Here is a 20,219-nt window from a genome sequence, read left to right as displayed (position 1 = left end):
ATAAAATAAAATAAAATAAAAAATAGGCCGGGAGCAGTGGCTCATGCCTGTAATTCCAGCACTTTGGGAGGCTGAGGTGGGCGGATCACCTGAGGTCAGCAGTTCGAGATCAGCCTGGGCAACATGGCAAAACCCCATCTCTAATAAAAATACAAAAATTAGCCAGGCATGGTGGCGAGCACCTGTAATCCTAGCCACTTGAGAGGCTGAGGCAGGAGAACCGGGGAGGCGGAGCTAGCAGTGAGCCGAGATTGTGCCACTGCACTCCAGCGACAGAGCGAGACTCCATCTCAAAATAAATAAATAAGTAAATAAATAAAACAAATAAATAGCCAGGCGCGGTGGCTCTTGCCTATAATCCCAGCACTTTGGGAGGCCGAGGCGGGTGGATCATGAGGTCAAGAGATCGAGACCATCCTGGTCAACAAGGTGAAACCCCGCTTCTACTAAAAATATAAAAAAATTAGCTAGGCACGGTGGCATGCGCCTGTAGTCCCAGCTACTCGGGAGGCTGAGGCAGGAGAATTGTTTGAACCCAGGAGGCAGAGGTTGCGGTGAGCCGAGATCGCGCCATTGCACTCCAGCCTGGGTAACAAGAGCGAAACTCCATCTCCAAAAAAAAAAAAAACAAATAAATAAAAAAATAAAAAATGAAAGACAAGTAGGAACCATCTTTTTTTTTTTTTTTTTTTTTTTTTAAGACAGTCTCCTTCTGGTGCCCAGGTTCGAGTGCAGTGGTGCAATTATAGCTAACTGCAACCTTGACCTCTCAAACACAAGTGATTCTCCCACCACAGTCTCCTAAGTACTGGGACTACCAGTGCACACCACCACATCTGGCTCATTAAAAAAATTTTTATGTAGAGCTGGGGTCTCACTATGTTGTATCCAGACTGGTCATTTTAACTCTACTAGAAAACAAGCATTGTTTATCAGCTTCTTGTTTTTTTAAAACTAAAAATAACTTTGCTAGATTGTTTCTATGAAAATTCCCTAAATTTTTTTATAATCTTAAGAATAACATGTAGAACAAAGTAGGTGACTGAATGATTTTTGTTGAATAAATATGAATGGATATTCAGATTATTAAAAATCTCTTTGGATCTCTCATTTTTTACAGAGAAAACTCAGTAATATGATCTGACCCTTACCTCTGCAGCCTTATCCCAACTCTGTGCTCAAGACAAACAGGTTGTCCTCATACTTACAACATTCCCTTTGACTACAAAGCTCTTCTCATAACTCTTTGCCTATCTTAAGTTCACCTATCTGTCAAATCTCTGGGGATGCAACATTTCCTCAAGGCAGCCTTCTCTCCTCCCAAACTAGAACAAATTCCTCCTGGGACATTAGGTCTTTATTGCACTGTATGTCTCTTCTTCATAGCAATCACAGTTCCAATGTTGTATTTGTATTCTTAATTGATTTATTTCTTTCCACCTTTAAATTATAAGCTTTCTAAAGGGTGACACATAATATTGATCACCAGTTGTATCCCTTGTGCATAGCACAGGGCATGGCAGGCAAATATGTGATGTATGTAAACAAATTTGTTGAATGAATGAATGAGACACATTTTTCTTACTCAAAGTATAATGGCAGGATAACATTTATGAATCTCTTGCTTCTTGAAAAACAGATACGATGTGCCTAATTTTCATTTTACATCACAAATACCAATACCTAAGGACTTCACAGTCATTTTACAAATCTTTTTGACAAATGCCTTCATTAATCACCACCTGGTTACATGTGCTAAATAACATTTTGGTTACATTTCTGAAACATTTCCTGCCATTAATGTCATCTCTAGAATACTGGCTAATATGAAGCACCTGGACTTTAGGAACACAAACCTGAAACTCACGCACCAAACTAAACTGTTACATAAATGACAGAAATGACACATTTTGGTCTGCAACATCTCTAGATGGCTTCTGGATCAATTTAACTTTTACCACTAAAATTCTGTCACCTGACTATAGTCATTTTGAACTCATGATGAATGACCTACAGATGAAAAAGATAGTTTGATGACAATCTTTACAAAAGTCAGTCTTCAAAGAATACCATCAGACACAGGTATTCTAGGCTCCTATCAACTTATTTGGTCAAGGTAGACTTCACTTTTCATGATAATAATTATGTTCTGAAAATGCATTAATCTTAATTATTCTAAACAAAAGTCATACTTTGCTCATAAATCAGACCTGTGTCTGAATTCTAGTTCTTCCATTTTACATTTGGGTGACCCTGAGGCAAGTGACTTAAAGTTCCTGAGCTTCAGTTTCCTCACATGTAAAATCAGACGATGATTCCTACATCCTAAGATGGTTTTGAGGCTTCAACAAGATAAAATGGCCCTCACTCAAGCATGCTCAGTACCCCTTCCTCTGTCTCTCTCTCTCTCTTCTCTCTCTGGTTATACAAAAATTCTATTAAGATTCTGCAAAGTAAAATAAATATTTGAGCAAAAATTATGCCCTTTATTTATCTATTAATGAATCTGGATTTTCAGGTTTTCCTTAAATTTACTAAGTAACTTAAGGTCTTAAATATTATAGAGATTTGTATCTAGTAAGTTAAAGAAATGAAAGGTGTTAATTAATCAAAATGCTACACCAATAAAAGCTACATTTAACAAACAGAATATCACAACTATACAAACTAATATAAAGAAGTCAGCAACAAAAATCTGATGTTGCCTTTAGAACATACAATTAGGAAAACAGAAAGTAGCGTTCCGTCCTCCTTTGGTCATGGTTGAAGACTGAATACCAAACAGGAATTAGGAAACACCAGGAAATGGCAAATTAGCAAAAAGTAGGACTCCTAAACATTTATATTCATTTCCATATCCTACTTCTAAAACTTTAATCAAATTCAAATAACCAAAATGGAACTGGGATAAAGCCAAAAGCAAAGTTATGTAGGTCAAATGAGAACCTATAATGTCCTCAGGCTCTTTGTCACTTTCTGTTTAAGGAAAACCGCCCAAGTGCCTTGACACATTAAAGATCAAGCAGGAGGCTCTGCCCTAAGAGAGTCCCCATCTGGCAGCCAGGTTTTGTAAAGCAAATTTTAAGAATTCTCTACCTTCCCACTTTCTATCTAATTATAGAACTTTTAAAAACTATTCTCTCTTTCTCTCTGTCTGTCTCTCTCTCTCTCTCTCTTACACACACACACACACAGGCACATACACACAAACACACTCTTTCTCTCTCTCTCTCTGAATCCTCCTGTATTATAATATTACTACACTAGATATGGATTAATCTGACAATTTTTCCCTAAAACATAATGATAAATTCAAAAAGGAAAACCTTTACTCTGTACAGCTGCATTACATTCTGACAATAACGATCCCTAAATTAAGTATAATACACTTTCCCTATAGGAGTTTAAAGTAGTTACAGTAAAGAATCTCTTGTATAAATATATATGCCACAACTTGACCCAAATAAATGCTAAGAGGTATAAATCTCAAAACAGTTTCAGAACTCTTTTGGAAATGTCTTCACAGTCTGTGATATATTTTATTCAACTAAATTGCACAAGTAAGATATTTTGCTAGGCTGTGAGAATGCCTTATGGCATGTTACTGTGGAGTTCATGGTAAAATAAAAAGAACATAAAGAATTAAAATAAAATTGGTAAATGATAAATGATTTAATAAATTAGAAATTCAAACGTTGAGCACTCTTCTAGACCCTGGACACAAAGCATGAACCTAACAATAATCCCACCTTCATGAAAAATATGGACTACTTGAAAATCATATTTGCAACACTAAATAAATATGCTTAATTCTTCCAGTATATTGAGATTTTTATTTTCAATTAGACAACTTGCTTTCCTCTTTGAACACATGGTTATGTGATAGCTCTATAATAGATTCTAAAACAATTATAGAAGTAACTATTAGTAAAGATTGTGGGATACTAAAAATGGCTACAAAGAAAGTTATGACAAAACTTCTGACTTTGAATGGAAGACCTACTAGATTAGAGTCTATGCCTGTGAAATTATGCTTCTAATTCTTGTTCTTAAATGCTTTTCTCATGTTAGTATGTAACTTAACTTCCTGGAATGCCATTCATTCAAAAAATATTTAATATTTGCTAAATGCCAATATTTATGCCAGCCCTTTTAAAGTACAGAAACGTGGAGTTTCTTTACTGCATACAAATATGCTGTAAGAAAGACTTAAGAGCCTATTGCCTACTTTGTGGTACAACACTGAAAACTCACCATCTAAAACACACAGAGAGTAAATTATTGTGATTTGCAGTGGTTCTGTTCTATAGGGTTACCACAAACACTGAAATACTTGCTTCTAGGGAGAATACAAAGTTATGTTTCCATGAACCCTTGGTCACATGTTCATCAACTGATCAATATATAACCTTGTTTTAATGTGTTTCTGTTTAAAAAGAGCACTTCAGTGCTACATTTGCAGTCTGTTCTAAAAAGCAAAATCACTAACAAAAAGCACAAAAATGTAAAAACATGGCACTACATACACTGCAAACAGAAGGTCTGTTTACAGCATGACAGCTGAGACAAGAAGGTACAGCCTTGCTTTGATCAACCTCAGCTGGGAAATGAGCCATCAGGTGAATCAATTTTTCACCACTCTGACCCTAAAAGTACTCCAAGTACTGACTTTGGGGTTGCACATAAATTTTAGCAGGTATGTGAATCTGCCAATATGAAATCTACAAATAATGAGTACCAACTGCATATGAGTCAAATATTCCAGGGCAGTATCTGATTTGATTGCCACTACAAGACACAGTTTGGAAAACCCCTAAAAAATACTGTTCAGTTACTATGCAGACAGAGTTCTGGACTAGAGTATTTCAAGTAAGATGTCTGAGGCTTTCATAAATGAATATTTTTTAGAATGTCACTTCCTACCTGATATATTCTAAAGGGGATATAACGAAATCCATTTTCTTCTGCAGGATATTCCATGAGTTTCCGATTGATGGCCCAAAACTGGTCAAATCTGTCTGTAATGATATAAATTACTTGTTATTAAAAATGAACATTATAATGGAATACCTCACATGAAGAGACAAAAGTTTTAAATATCCTTCTAGAAGTTTCTGAAAGGACATCATTTATATATTTTCTTATTTTTATTAAACATATCTTTCCATAACTAAACATAAAGCAAATATAAAATTAACTTTTTATCTACATTATTGCATCTTCTCCCCAGATATCCACACAGCCAATTATTTCTCGTAAGAAAAACCCTGAACATATAAACATATGACTACTTGTGTTATCAAGGCAAAAAAAACACATCAGGTAGAGGAAAGATGTCTTAACTCTCCTAGTACTACTTCTAACTGCTGAGGTACAGCTTCAAGTAGCCTAAATGTTAACCAGAAGTTGTGTAAAGAAATAAAGTCAAAATATTGAACACAGTAAACATTAAATATCAAAGATAATTTTTTAAAAAGCTTTGAAAGAAATATGGAACTAGCACTTAGGAACTGCCAACTGCAGCTTAATCTCGGACAAATTAAGCTCCTTTTTTGAAACTTTTCAGGTTCAAATTATTTAAATAAACAACTTGAGATAATTTGCATACCATAAAATTCACCCCTTTTAAAGTATACAACTTAGTGGTTTTCAGTATATTCAGAGTTCAGAACATTTTCAGGAACCCAAAAAGAAACCTGTAACTACTAATAGTCACTTCCATTCCTGCCTTGCCCCAGCCCCTTGAAAAATCACTCACTACTTTCTATAGTTTGCCTATTCCAGACATCTCATATAAATGAAATAATAGGTGGTTCTTTTGCATCTGGGTTTGTTTTTCGCTTGCATAACATTTTCGAGGTCCATTCATGTTGTAGTATGTATCAGAACTTCATTTGTTTTTACAACTGAATGATATTCCATTATGTAGAATTATCAGATTTTTGTTTCCTCAGCTGACTGACATTTAAGTAGTTTCCACTTTTTATCTATTATAAATAATGCTACTATGAATATCTGTAAACAAATTTTTGTGTTGACATATGTTTTCAGTTCTCTTGGGTATGTACCTAGGAGAACTGTTGAATCATCAGGTAACTGTTTAACTGATATATGGTAACTATGTTTTGAGGAACTGCCATACTGTTTTCCAAAGTGATTGTACTACTTTATGTTTCCACCAGCAAAGTATAAGCATTCCAATTAGTCCACATCCTTGTCAACACTTGTTACTATTGGTCTTTTTAATTATAATCATTGTAGCAGGCATCAAGTAGTATCTCATTGTGGTTTTGATTTGCATTTCCTTAATGACTAATTACACTGAGCATCTTTTCATCTGCTCACTGGCCATTTGTACATCTCTGGAGAAATGCCTATCAAATCATTTCTCTTTTAAACCAGTTGTCCTTTTCTTGTTGAGTTATAAGAGTTCTTTATATATTCTGGACACAAGCCCCTTATTTAATATGTGATTCACATATTTTCTCCCATCTGTACATTGTTTTTTAAGCAACTCCTTTTTTTTTAACTCACTCAGAATCCCATCTTATAATAAAATATTTTACACTCAGAAATTTGTATCAAAATCGTATCTCTACAAAGCAGGGAAATATATCCAGAACTGCAGTTCAGCTTGGTATTTCTCTGCACTAGACCTGTTTCAATCCAATCTACTGGCAATCTATTGATTCTGCTTAAACCGTCTTAACTATATGTTAAAAAAAATTAGTTATTTCTTCTTATACCTCTGTCCTAAAAGACTGAGACAGGCTTTAGGCCTTCCTTACTCTAACCTTCAACTCCAATCTGAGGGAAGACTCACAGTATATTAGAAATGGTGTGAGAGAAAATTTTGAATCTAGTAAGTCCAGCACAATTTCACCAACGATAACTAAGACCCAGATTGTGTATGTTTAATTAACAACCAAGACCAGAATCTTGGTCTTCTGATTCAAAGTCCTCTACTGTTTCAATAGTTGCTGCCACAAAACTTTATCTTAATGTGAAGAATACTATTTTGACATAGTCCTCTCATATACGAAGCAATTATTCTTTCAAAGCTTAAAAAAGTGTCTTTCTACCATCAAGTATCAATCAAGAATGTGATAGCCAAATAAAATGATTCTTCATGCATACTTAAAATTTTACTTGCTGCCTTGTTATTAAATCTCAAGCACCCAGCATGGTGCATGCATAGCATATGCTCTTGAATAAAAGAATGAATAGAACACTATGAACACAATTTCTCCTAAAAATAAACTGGAAAAAGAAACATGATTGTGCCAGGTATCAACTGCATGACTCTCATCTCCAATTCACCGTTCAATACATACATTGCAATATGGACACAAATCCTTTAAGTCTCTCTACTGCGACAACCATCTTAAGGTTTCTCAGCAGAAAATGCTAAAAGAAGTCGTAGGACAAAGGGTTCTGCAGTTTTCATTTTGCCGTGGATTAGTGGCATGCGGATGAAGACATCAGGGGAATGCTGCCCCAAGCCAATGTCCAGATACACAATTCTCTCAGCCAGGTTGCAGCCTGAGCCTGGCCCAGGAATAACCAGCCCTCTCAAGACAGAATCTAGCACTCCATAGGCTTTCTGCCTGCATAGGCAAACTAAAGGGCCCTTGCTCTTATCAACATCTCAATTTGCTTGCTCTGGAGACCTGCATGGGCTGCCCATCTGTGGTTTCCCACACAGCTGCCACTCCTTCTGCACAACCCTGCCACATGTTGTTGACCACAGCAACCTGTCTGGACTACAGACCAACTCTCTGGCCTGGCCAAAAGAGAGAATTTTTCTACTAACTAAATGAGCTGAATATACCTCCTCCAATGAAGTCTGAACCCCAAGCCTTGTAAGTGGGGCCCCTTACAAGTTTGGTCTTCCTCCTTCAGCCCTAGAGTAAAATATATAGTTTTCTTATATCTTATAGTCATTTTTGTCAGAGTTTAATAATTCTTTATATAAAACTTATCCTGTTTAACCTACTGATTAGATGCAGACAAATACAACTGTTTAAAACAAAAAAAGACAACAAAAAAATTTGTATTGATATGTTTTTAATCTTCTTATAATTTTTTATATCAAAAAGGTATTTTCTCAACAATAACTAAAAACATTCTAATCAAAAATAAACTTTTATAGCTCAAAGTTATTAACAGGAAAGATACAAATATAAGAAAGTAAAAGAAGTTCAGTGCTTCCCTAGAGTAAGACAGGGAAAGAAAGAGAGAGAGAGGAAGACAGACAGGAAGACAAAGAGGAAGACAGAGAGGAAGGGAGGAAGGAAGGAAGGGAGGGAGGGAGGAAGGAAGGAAGGAATGAAGGAAGGAAGGAATGAATGAATCAGTGTTGAGACTGACGGAAAAACCAAGTGTATTTCACACTGGATTTTTTTTTTTTTTTTGAGACGGAGTCTTGCTCTGTCACCCAGGCTAGAGTGCAGTGGCAAGATCTCTGCTAACTGCAACCTCCACCTCCTGGGTTCAAGTGATTCTCCAGCGTCAGCCTCCCGAGTAGCTGGGATTACAGGCATGCATCACCATGCGTGGCTAATTTTTTTATTTTTAGTAGAGACAGGATTTCACTATGTTGGCCAGGCGGTCCTGAACTCCTGACCTCAAGTGATCCATCCGCCTTGGCCTCCCAAAGGGCTGGGATTACAGGCATGAGCCACGATGCAGAGCCAAACAAAACAAAGACTAGGAGAAAATTAAAACTAGCAGTCACTTGGCTTATTCACAGTGGGAGAAAGGAAGATAACGTATATACTTCTTGCCAGAGCTACAAACAATGTTACTGAAGTTAGTTTCTTTTTGTAACACTTAACATTTAAGAAGGCTATCAAATCAAAAGCATAAAACCAAAGGACTGTTCTAAAGAAATATTCAGTTTTTTAAAAGAGATTAAAAATACCATTCCTCAAAATCCTGATGGTCATCCATTTTTCCTCTTTCTCTCTCTGCTGAATTAAGCTTTTATACTGGTCTTGCAAATTTTTAAAATACCTGGAAAAAAACTTTTTTAAAAAAAATTTCAGATCTCTCTAAAAAGCGTAAGATATCAAGTTAATTTGTATTCTTTGTTCCTCGTGGAAAAACAGCAGGAAAAAATGGCAACTTCAAAGGATTTATCTATTCTTCCACTTAAGCTTTACAGGAGGTAAAAACTCCAGGCAAACTAATTCTTATGCCACAAATAACATGTCTAAAATCTCCCACAGGAGACATGGAGGACATGTAAGGAGACTGTAGGGATTGCTACTCAGGCTCAATTCAGCTGGCTGGGACCCTCATGCAAAAAACGGGTGAAATGGTCTCCACGTGCATATACTATTTACCTCCTGGTCTTTAACGTCTATGATGCCAAAGAACAGAGTTGTAGCACTCCAAAGAAATGTTATATTGTACAACACTTAGAAGACGGACTCTAAGCTTGTCTTTGAAAGGAAAAGCAAATGGCTGAATATCACTATGGAAGGGAACCCACTCTTCACAAAATTTTCCATTGGTATCAGTATTATTCAAATGAGTACTACAAGTGACCATGTAATATATGTAGAGTTTTAATCAGAGGCTTTCAAAATATGTGACAGAAAACACATTCAAATATAGACCTATATGAATTAATTTCTTCATATGTAATAGGCTAAACATCTCTGTAAGACAAAATAGGAAAAAAATAAAAATGAACAAGTAGTTAACCACTGGCAGGCTGCCAAAAGCAGGTGTTCAGTAAGTGACCTGTATCTTCAAACTCATCTGCCTTCTGAGCTAGGTCAAATTAAGAGAATCAGCCCCTGAAAATTCATCATGAACACAGAAGTAGGTGGGCCCAGTGGACTGGCCTCTGCATCAAGGCTGAGCAGTGCCAGTCCTGGAGGAGGTTCATCTTTCATCCTGTTCATAAACACGTATCTTGGCAGAAGGATTGTACCCAGGGAAATGTGTGGTCTGAGTGAATCACAAAAGCAATAAAACCCAAATTCCTGGACAATTTTGACCTAGACGGTCACTGTCTGAGAACTGACTGAGAGAAGACATCTTTTCCTTTGCCCTACGAAGTGCTGGTCTTAGAAAATTGGCATCAAGAAGGGTAATCAATATATTTTTAGAGTGTAATTACTTCTCTCTGTGTTCACCACTATCACTTTCACCTCTCTAAGCCAACACAATAGCCTCCTACTTAGTCACTGTCCTATGTTTATCCCTTCTGCACAGCATCCAGAATGCTCTTTTAAGGCATAAATCATCATTAATGAGTAAATTTTCAAATACTTTTCTAGTGGGCATAAAACATAATGCTTCATGATGCACTTTAATGATATGGTTATTTTAAGTTACATACTAAAATCATTTAAAGAAAATATGCAACCCACTGCATCTCCTTACTGCCTGCAACCGGGCAGACTGCTCCCTGCCCAAACTCTGCATGCAGGCAACAATAAATAATGTCAGTAATAAATACCTCTTCCCCTAGAAGCAGCTCCTACTTGGCCCACTCCACCCACTTAGAATGCTATTGCTGCTGCATTCCTCTGAGATCCCACTGTCTACCTTACTAAGTTACTACCTACCTCACTAAGCTTTAAGTCATGCTATTTTTCTTTTCTGTCCTAGTAAATATCAAACTTGATCCCGTTTCACAGTTTTAGCAGCCTAGCATCCCCACTTTCCTAATCTTTACATAACTGCTTCCTTCTCATCATCCAAGTCTCAATAGTGTGTTACTGTCTCAGAAAGATTTCCTTCATAATACTAGCTAAGACAGCCCCACTCTCCAATCATTCCCTATACCATCACTCTTTTATTCTAAATACTTATCGTTATTTCAAACCACACAATTTACATGTTTAATTATGTACTGTCACTCTCCCTCAACTAAAATGTATGTTTCATGAGGGCAAAGACTTTGTCTTTATCTTCAGTCCTAGAAGGTTCTATGTTAATGTACTATGAGTATGCACATAGTACATACTCAACAAATGTTTGTTAATGACTAACAACTAAATGAATGACTAACCAATGGGGACAATAAAAACAAGGAATAGCAAACATAGTGTGAGACAGTGGAAAAAGTAGACAGTCTGGACCACACTGCCTGGGTTTCTCAGCTTTGTCATTTATTTAATAGCTGTGTGAGTTTGAGCAAGACATTTCCTGTTCCTGACAGGAATTAAGTGCTACATAAGTGTTTGCTATTATCATTATCTCTTAGGCTGCCTCAGATTCAACAACAGAATACACTGAGCTTCTAGATTCTACCAAGTAAGAAGTGTCAGGACTGGTACGGAAAAGTAGCCCTGCCAAAACTCCATCTTTACAGGATTGCTGGACTGTTCACTCTGGCTCAGAGCCAGGGAGTCTGCATCACTCACATCAAATTCTATGTGAATGTTGCCTGTTGGAGTTATGCAATTGAGCAGCCTTTGCTAGCCATAGTTGGGAGAATAAAAGCCCGAACAAAGAACAGCTGCAACATTTACAACCAAATGTCCTCTGTCCTTTTTGCTTCCTCCCACTTTTTCAACCACCATATAAGATTCTACCTTCTCACCCTGTGGGCACAACTTAGTTGCCATTTACTTTCCATCAATTTCACTTGCATTCATCTCCAGTCATATCATGTAATAGTGGTGGGAATAAATATGGTAGTCCAAGAACATCTAGGCCAACATCTGAGGAGTCCTCCAGTCTTGACAAGCAAGTCTGATTTCCAACCCTACCTCTTAAGACCTAGATAACCATTCCCTTCCAACCCCTTCCTCTCAGAACATGCCTTAATAAAGTACGGAAGAGGACATAAGCATGAAGGGGGAAGGGGTTCTGTATAATCTGAAAAGATGAGAGGCTCACAATTGTTATACCTTATTACAGTGGAGCCAGTAAAAACTAGCTACCTCATGAAAACTTTGTAAATGGTTAAAAACTACTGCTGGAAATTTAAAGAAAATTAATCTTGCTAAGTACTGAAAAAAGCAGACTGTAAATTTTAATTTCAACATCACCAGTCAATAAACTATGACTGCAAGTTACAACATCTTTAAATGTATTCCAAGACTCAATCCCAGTAACTGCCTTTATTTTTAAGTAGACAGGATTCAATTATCATATTCTAACCAATTAAGAAGAATGTATTTCAAATGTATTTTTAAGCTGGGTAATAAAGATTCAAAATTCAAAAATTTCATAGTGTAAAAAACAAATTATTCTGTTCTATGTGCTTACATTAAAATTTCTAAAAATAATAATGATCAACTATATTCTAATTTTTCCTTAATCCAAAAGACAATCTTTAAAGTAGCTTGTCAAAAAGAGATTTACAGAGCTACAGCACAGTGGTAGGCCAGGACAAATTATCTAAATGTATTCCTGTTAAAATCATCTACAGACTTAAAACCAATAACCTGTTGCTTTATTACTTTTATAAACTACTGTATATTTAAAAAAATGTCATTTCTGTTGGCTGAAATTAGTTTATTACTTTCCTAGATGCAGAGGGCCAGAAACAAATTTAATATGCAATTGAGTTCATTTTCACTTCACTCACCAAGCCAAAGTCATAAGACAAAAACAAAAATATTTCAATTTTTGAAAAACTGACAAAGAAAAAGATACCCCCATTATGTTCACTGTAACCTTTCCAACATTTATTATGTAGGTAATTCTCTCTTTAATACAAATCCTGTATGCTTCTGGAAAGCAAAGGTAAAGTAGAAACCACTAATAATGATTATCCACTAACAAGTAATAAAAGCTTTCAAAACAAAGGGGCCACCAATGGTCACTGGAGATGCAATATGTAATGCAACATTTCTTAACTTTTGCTGCTCACCAGGATCACCTGAAGAGCTTTTAAAAAACACTAATGTGCAGGACCCACTCCAGACCAATTACCTGATTCCCTGGCATCTGTACTTTTGAAAGCACCCCAGATGATCCTAATATATAGCCAGCGTTAACAACATCCAGGTGTAACAAAAAATGGAGTCATGCTTCATTTAATGATGGGAATAGATTGTGAGAGAAATGCATCAGGCAATTTCATCATGCGAACATCACAGAATACTCAGAAAACCAATGAGAACACACAGCCACAGGGAGGGGAACATCACACACTGGGACCTGGAGGGTGGGGGGACTGGGGAGCAATAGCATTAGGAGAAATACCTAATGTAGATGACGGGGCGATGGATGCAGCAAACCACTGCCATGGCATGCGTATACCTATGAAACAAACCTGCACAATCTGCACATGTATGAGGGGAGGGGAGGGGAGGGAAAACAAACCAAATCTAGAGAGTACAGCCTACTACACAACTAGGCTATGTGGTATAACCTACTGCTCCTAGGCTATAAACCTGTATGGTATGTGCAAATCAGGTATGTACAAACCGGTACTAAATACTGTAGGCAACCGTAACACAATGTTAAGTGTTTGTGTAACTAAGCATAGAAAAGGTACAGTAAAAATACCAAATAAAAGACTTTTAAAAGGTACCCCTGTATAAGGCAGGTACCATGGATGGAGCTTGCAGGACTGGCTCTGGGTGAGTGAATGTGAAGGCCTAGGACATTACTATGCTGTAGACTTTGTAAACACTGTACTCTTAAGTTACACTGAATTTATTTAAAAATTTACCTTAGCTTAGTACAACCTTTTCACTTTATAAAGGTTTTCAACTTTTGAGTGTTTTGTAATAATATTTAGCTTAAAACATGTGGAGTTTCACAAAAACATTTTCTTTCTTTATATTCTATGAAACATTTTTTATTTAAAAAATTTTTATTTTTTTAACTTCTTAAGACTTTTTGTTAAAAACTAAGACACAAATACACACATTATCCTAGGCCTACAAAGGGTGAGGATCATCAATATCACTGTCTTCCACCTCCACATCTTGTCCCACTGAAAGTCTTCAGGGGCAATAACATGAGGGGAGCTGTCATCTCCTATGGTAACAATGCCTTCTGGAATACCTCCTGAAGGACCTTCCTGTTTTACAGCTAACTTTTTCTAATAAGTAGAAAGTGAACACTCTAAGATAATAAAAAGTACAGTAAATAAACCAGTAACATAGTCATTTATTATCACAATCAATTAATGTACATAATTATATGTGCTAGACTTTTATCCAACTAACAGCATGATACATTTGTTTATAAAAGTATCAGCACAAACAGAGGAGTAATGCATTGTGCTATGATGTTACAAGGGCTACCAGGTTACTAAGCTACAGGAATGTTTCAGTTCCATTATAATCTTAAGTGACCACCATCATACATGCAGTCCACTGTTGACTCAAACATTGTAATACAGAGCATGACTGTACATTTACTGTAGAATCAGGGATCTAGGTTCAAATTCTGGTTCTACCTCTTGGTAGTTCTGTTAACTCCTTTCCTCATTTGCAAAGGTGGTAATGTTTATCTAATTCTTGTGAGGAATCACTAAGATTATGCATGTAGAAGTGTCTAGGCCTGGGATATCACAGGTATTTAGTAAACCTAATAAGCACCTCCATTCTATTTCAAATCTATCTAATCTGTACATGGCAGCTATGAAAAATACCTCTATAAAGAAGTTCCCAGTTTGCAAACAGTTCATATTATGAATCTGCAGTTTAATCAAAACAGAAGACAGAAAAAACAGTATGCTCAAATAAATTTTTATTTTGTAGGATCTGTGTAGAGTGACATCTATCAAATCCCTTGCTCCTATTATGTGCTTAATTGAATACCAGGAGCTGTAGAGAATTAAAAAACAAAAACCAAAATAAAACAAGTACACAACAGATTCTTCCCTTCACTTAATATGTAGCTGGGGAAGCTAAATAGACACACAAAGTTATCATAATTCTAATAAGTCTGATGAATCTTTTATTTTGCACTAGTAAATGCTTGATGGCTCAAGTCCTTCCCACCCACCCCCACTCTCCATCTCCTCCAACGGCAGAGGTGACCAAGTAATAGATACTATACTTAGGTAAAAAGCATATCAGAAGTTTAGGAGGCCCTGGCGGGTGGAATGCTTGAGTCCAGGAGTTTGAGACCAGCCTGGGCAACATAGGGAGATTCCATCTCCACCAGAAAAAAAAAAAATTAGCCAAGCGTTGGTGGTACATGCCAGTAGTCCCAGCTACTTGAAAGACGGAGGTGGGAAGATTGATTGCTTGAGCCCAGGAAGTCAAGGCTGCAGTAAGCCATGACCTTACCACTGCACCTCAGCCTGGGTGACAGAGTAAGGAGGCCCTGGAATAAAAAAAAAAAATTAGGCTAGTCGAAAGTGCTATTAAAAACAAACAATACTAGAGTGAAAAATAGGGAAAAGCTACTGGTTCTCACTACAATGGGACCAGTGATCACTTTTACCAATAACTTATACACCTGCAAAGAATTTAGCAATTTAAAAAACCCTAGGATTTTATATTGTTTAATTTTCACACAACTTACTGATATAGCTCTCCTCATTGTAGAGAGGAGGAAACTGTGACTTAAAGCAGCTACACGACATGCCCAAGGTCATCAGGCTAATAGCTGCTAGTGGGTGCTACCATGCCACAGAAAATTTTTAGTTACATTTCTATAAATAAAACAACTTGTTTGCTAACACTCCATGTTCAGCCAATTCAGGATAATCTATGATTAACAGAGATCTGGGAAACAATTAATGAATGGCATGTTCATATTATCAAAAATTCCAGGGTTCTATGCATCAAAAATTATGGTAGCATCTGGTAAAGTAATCAAAAACTCTCATTTCTTCTAGTACTTAGAGATGATGAACAGCACAGCTATCAGTAGCTGCTACTACAGAAATAAATATTACTTGTTTTAGCATGTTCATTAAGGCATAATTCTTCAATGAGTACATGAAGAAAGGCACTGTGATAATAAATTGAAAATATTACTCAATTAGGAACTATTCTTTAAAAGAAGCCAAGGACGATAATGAGTGAAAATGAAAAATCCCATCTTAATTCAACTTTTAGCTACCAGAACTGTTCAAGAAGTATTTTCCTCAAAACTCCTGTAACAACTAATTCACTGCAAAACAATGTTGGTTTAAAACCATATACATTTGTCGAAAAATATGCCCCACATAGAATTTTGCAAATTATATTTATTACCTATAATGAGTTTATTGTGGACTACATATTATTGTTTTAAATGTATCCCATAACTTTAAGGGATATGTGATATACATAGTATATCCTGTAAGGCCCAATAATTCAATCAGGATTTCCAGGAATCTTAACAGTAAAAATAAGAATAAAGTTATTAGAATTTAAAATGATCCTCCCACTGTTTCTCAAATTTTTCATTTATAACTCAAATATCTGAATTGCATTACTGTATTGAGTGCCAACACCCGAAAATAAATGATGCTAAAATACTGAGGAGAATGAGCTGTATTATAATTGCAAAGACTTTCCCCTTTCAACAAGTCCATGAAGTTGTCTTCCTTCTCATTCCTATATTTCCCTTCATCATGTTGTCTCTCCTGCTCCTTTCTTACATTCTAGGTGGACAAATATTAATACTTTTTATCTTTCAAAAAATATGAAGAGTTTTTTGTGTCTCTAACTCCTTCAGTTCTGCTCTGATCTTAGTTATTTCTTGTCTTCTGCTAGTTTTTGAATTTATCTTGCTCCTCTAGTTCTTTTAATCATGCCATTAGGGTGTTTATTTTAGATCTTTCCTCATTTCTCTTGCAGGCATTTAGTGCTATGAATTGCTCTCTAGACACTGCTTTAAATGTGTCCCAGAGATTCTGGTACAGTCTGTCTTCGTTCTCATTGGTTCTGAAGAACATCTTTATTTCTGCCTTCATTTCATTAATCCAGTAGTCATTCAGGAGCAAGTTGTTCAGTTTCCATGTAGTTGAACAGTTTTGAGTGAGTTTCTTAATCCTGAGTTCTAATATGATTGAACTGTCTGAGAGACTGTTATGATTTCCATTCTTTTGCATTTGCTAAGGAGTGTTTTACTTCCAATTATGTTGGAATTTCAGGTCAGTATTTGTTTTTCAACCAAAACAGCATGGTACTGGTACCAAAACAAATATACAGACCAATGGAACAGAATAGAGACCTCAGAAATAACACCACATATCTACTAACATCTGATCTTTGACAAACCTGACAGAAACAAACAATAGGGAAAGGATTCCCTATTTAATAAATGGTGCTGGGAAAACTGGCTAGCCATATGCGGAAAACAAGAACTGGACCCCTTCTTTACACCTTATATAGAAATTAACTCCAGATGGATTAAAAACTTAAATGTCAAACCCAAAACCATAATAACCCTAGAAGAATACCTAGGCAGTACTATTCAGGACATAGGCATGGGCAAAGACTTCAAGACTAAAACACCAAAAGCAACGGCAACAAAAGCCAAAATTGACAAATGGGATCTAATCAAACTGAAGAGCTTCTGCACAGCAAAAGAAACTATCATCAGAATTAAGAGAAAACCTATAGAATGGGAGAAAATTATTGCAATCTACCCATCAGACAAAGGTCTAATATCCAGAATCTATAAGAAACTTAAATAAACTTACAAGAATAGAACAAACAACTCCATCAAAAAGTGGGCAAAGTACATAAACAGACACTTCTCAAAAGAAGACATTTATACAGCCAAAAAACATATGAAAAAAAGCTCATCATCACTGATCATTAGAGAAATACAAATCAAAACCACAATGAGATACTATCTCATGCAAAGTTAGAATGGTGATTATTAAAGTTAGGAAACAACAGATGCTGGCGAGGCTGTGGAGAAACAGGAACACTTTTACACTGTTGGTGGGAGTGTAAATTAGCTCAACCACTGTTGATTCCTCAAGGATCTAGAGCGAGAAATACCATTTGACCCAGCAATCCCATTACTAGGTATATACCCAAAGGATTAGAAATCATTCTCCTGTAAAGACAATAGCAGACTTGCAACCAATCCAAATGCCCATCAATGATAGACTGGATATTAAAAAAAAGTGGCACATATATACCATGGAATACTATGCAACCATAAAAAAGAATGAGTTCATGTCTTTTGCGGGGACATGGCTGAAGCTAGAAAGCCATTATCCTCAGCAAATTAACACAGGAACAGAAAACCAAACACCACATGTTCTCCATGTTCTCACTCACTAGTGGGAGTTGAACAATGAGAACACATGGACACAGAGAGGGGAAGATCACACACTGGGGCCTGTTGGTGGGTGGGGGGAAAGTGGAGAGAGAGCATTAGGACAAATATCTAATGCATACAAGGCTTAAAACCTAGATGATGGGTTGATAGATGCAGCAAACCACCATGGCACATGTATACCTAGGTAACAAACCTGCACCTTCTGCACATGTATCCCAGAACTTAAAGTAAAATAAAATAAAATAAAATAAAGTTTTCCATTCTCTTACAGAGAATTATAAAGTTCTTAAAAGGTTTCAAAACAGGCCTGGTGCCATGGCTCACGCCTATAATCCCAGCACTTTGGGAGGCTGAGATGGGAGGATCACTTGACTCAAGGAGTTCAAGACCAGCTTGGCAACAGGGTGAGACTTCTTTTTTAAAAAAAAAAGAGCCCAGCGCAGTGGCCACATCTGTAATCTCAGCACTTTGGAAGGTCAAGGCAGGTGGATCACAAGGTCAGGAGATCGAAATCATCCTGGCCAACATGGTGAAACCCCAAGTCTAGTAAAAATTCAAAAATTAGCTGGGGGTGGTGGTGCACACCTGTAGTCCCAGCTACTTGGGAAGATGAGGCAGGAGAATCGCTTGAACCTGGGAAGGAGAGGTTGCAGTGAGCTGAGATTGCACCACTGCACTCCAGTCTGGCAACAAAGCAGACTCCGTATTAAAAAAAAAAAAAAAAAAAAGCTTGAAAACAAAAAATTTACTTAAAAAAATAAGTTTAACTATAAATACCAGTGTATATGTATATATGTGGGTGGATATGGTATAATTTTTTTGAGAGGAAAGAGGAATTATGCTGTAAATTCAAATAGTAATGATACAAGTCATGACTCCAAGAGTGAGAATCATTGATGAGAGATGTCTGTCTGAATTTCCTATAAAGTGTATCAACATTCATAAGGAAAAATTTCTTGGACCTTCCCAAACTTATATATTTAAAAAAAATGACAGGATCTTGGAAAGCATAAATTTTTAAAAATTCACAAAAGTAGACCAAATATAAAATAAAATATATAATAGTCATTTTACTGTAGATGATCTGAAATTTTATTTTAAAAGTACATAAAATTAAGCCTTTGTATTCTTGTAAAGTGTCACTAAAAATATTTTTGATTATTAATCAGAGTATAGACTGAAGTACTAACCTAGCCATACAGATTTATACATATATCAACTGGATCTCATATGCATTCTTTATCAATAATGAAGGATATATGACAATCCACTGTTATTAACGGACTCTTCCCAACAATATTAGTATAATCTGTAGCATATTGTGAAATAACTGCCTAAATGTTTCACCAAGTTTTATTATTCATGGTACTCACTGCCAAATCTACCCAAATCACTGTAAGAGGCTATAATCCAAATAATTACAAAATTAATTTATTCATTTAAATAAGGTAATTTCAGGAGCAATCTTTCTCCAGAAACTTAGCAAATTCTTTTTGCTGCTTTATATTAAAATGCAAATGCATGAACTCTAAAAATCCCACCATTATTTTTAATTACAGAAAGCAGAACACCAATAGATTGATTTAAAACACATAATAGATAGTAAAATGCTTGTTTGTTCTACAGTAAAACTTAACTGAATGCTCAAGCAGGTTACAAATTTGCTTTAAGCACCTTTCACACAAAGTTGTAGATTCTTAAATGCCACACACAGAGTTTCAGGTTGGAATTACTCACCTTCCTGCAAAATGTACTACATGCAAATAATAATAATAACAAAAATGACTTAATTAGCTCAGCTGTATGTAACAAAAAAGCACACATAAATGATGTAGCTCCGTATTTCATTGCTTTGTATCACTGGGACACATTCACTGCCATATTCTTGAAGCTAAAATTCCCATACTACTTGGGAAAGTAAACACAGTATGTAATTAGAAGCTGCGGCATTAGATTCTAATCTATTATGCATTCTCCATCTGCTGTCCTACACTCACAATATTTAATTTTAGCAAAATCTAACTCAGTGTATCTCCACATGAATGCCTCACAGA

General features: G+C 36.1%; 1 protein-coding gene across 4 annotated transcripts in view; it reads right to left on the bottom strand.

Moving 5' to 3' along the window:
- The window catches only part of ATG5 (autophagy related 5), a 125,956-nt gene that overhangs the window by 48,357 nt on the left and 57,380 nt on the right, over window positions 1–20,219 (bottom strand). For 3 of the 4 annotated variants that reach the window (XM_012438436.2, XM_012438437.3, XM_012438439.2), the window contains one exon: window positions 4,924–5,018. In XM_012438436.2, the coding sequence (XP_012293859.1) occupies window positions 4,924–5,018 (95 nt within the window). The remainder of the gene's footprint in view (window positions 1–4,923; window positions 5,019–20,219) is intronic. The other variant, XM_064360814.1, reaches the window with a different exon arrangement.

This window comes from Aotus nancymaae, unplaced genomic scaffold, assembly GCF_030222135.1.
Source record: "Aotus nancymaae isolate 86718 unplaced genomic scaffold, 86718_ANA_hifiasm-v0.15.2.pri h1tg000040l, whole genome shotgun sequence".
NCBI classification, from domain to species: Eukaryota; Metazoa; Chordata; class Mammalia; order Primates; family Aotidae; genus Aotus; species Aotus nancymaae.
Note: the sequence above shows the minus strand (reverse complement) of the source record. Positions and strands in the feature narration are given on the sequence as shown.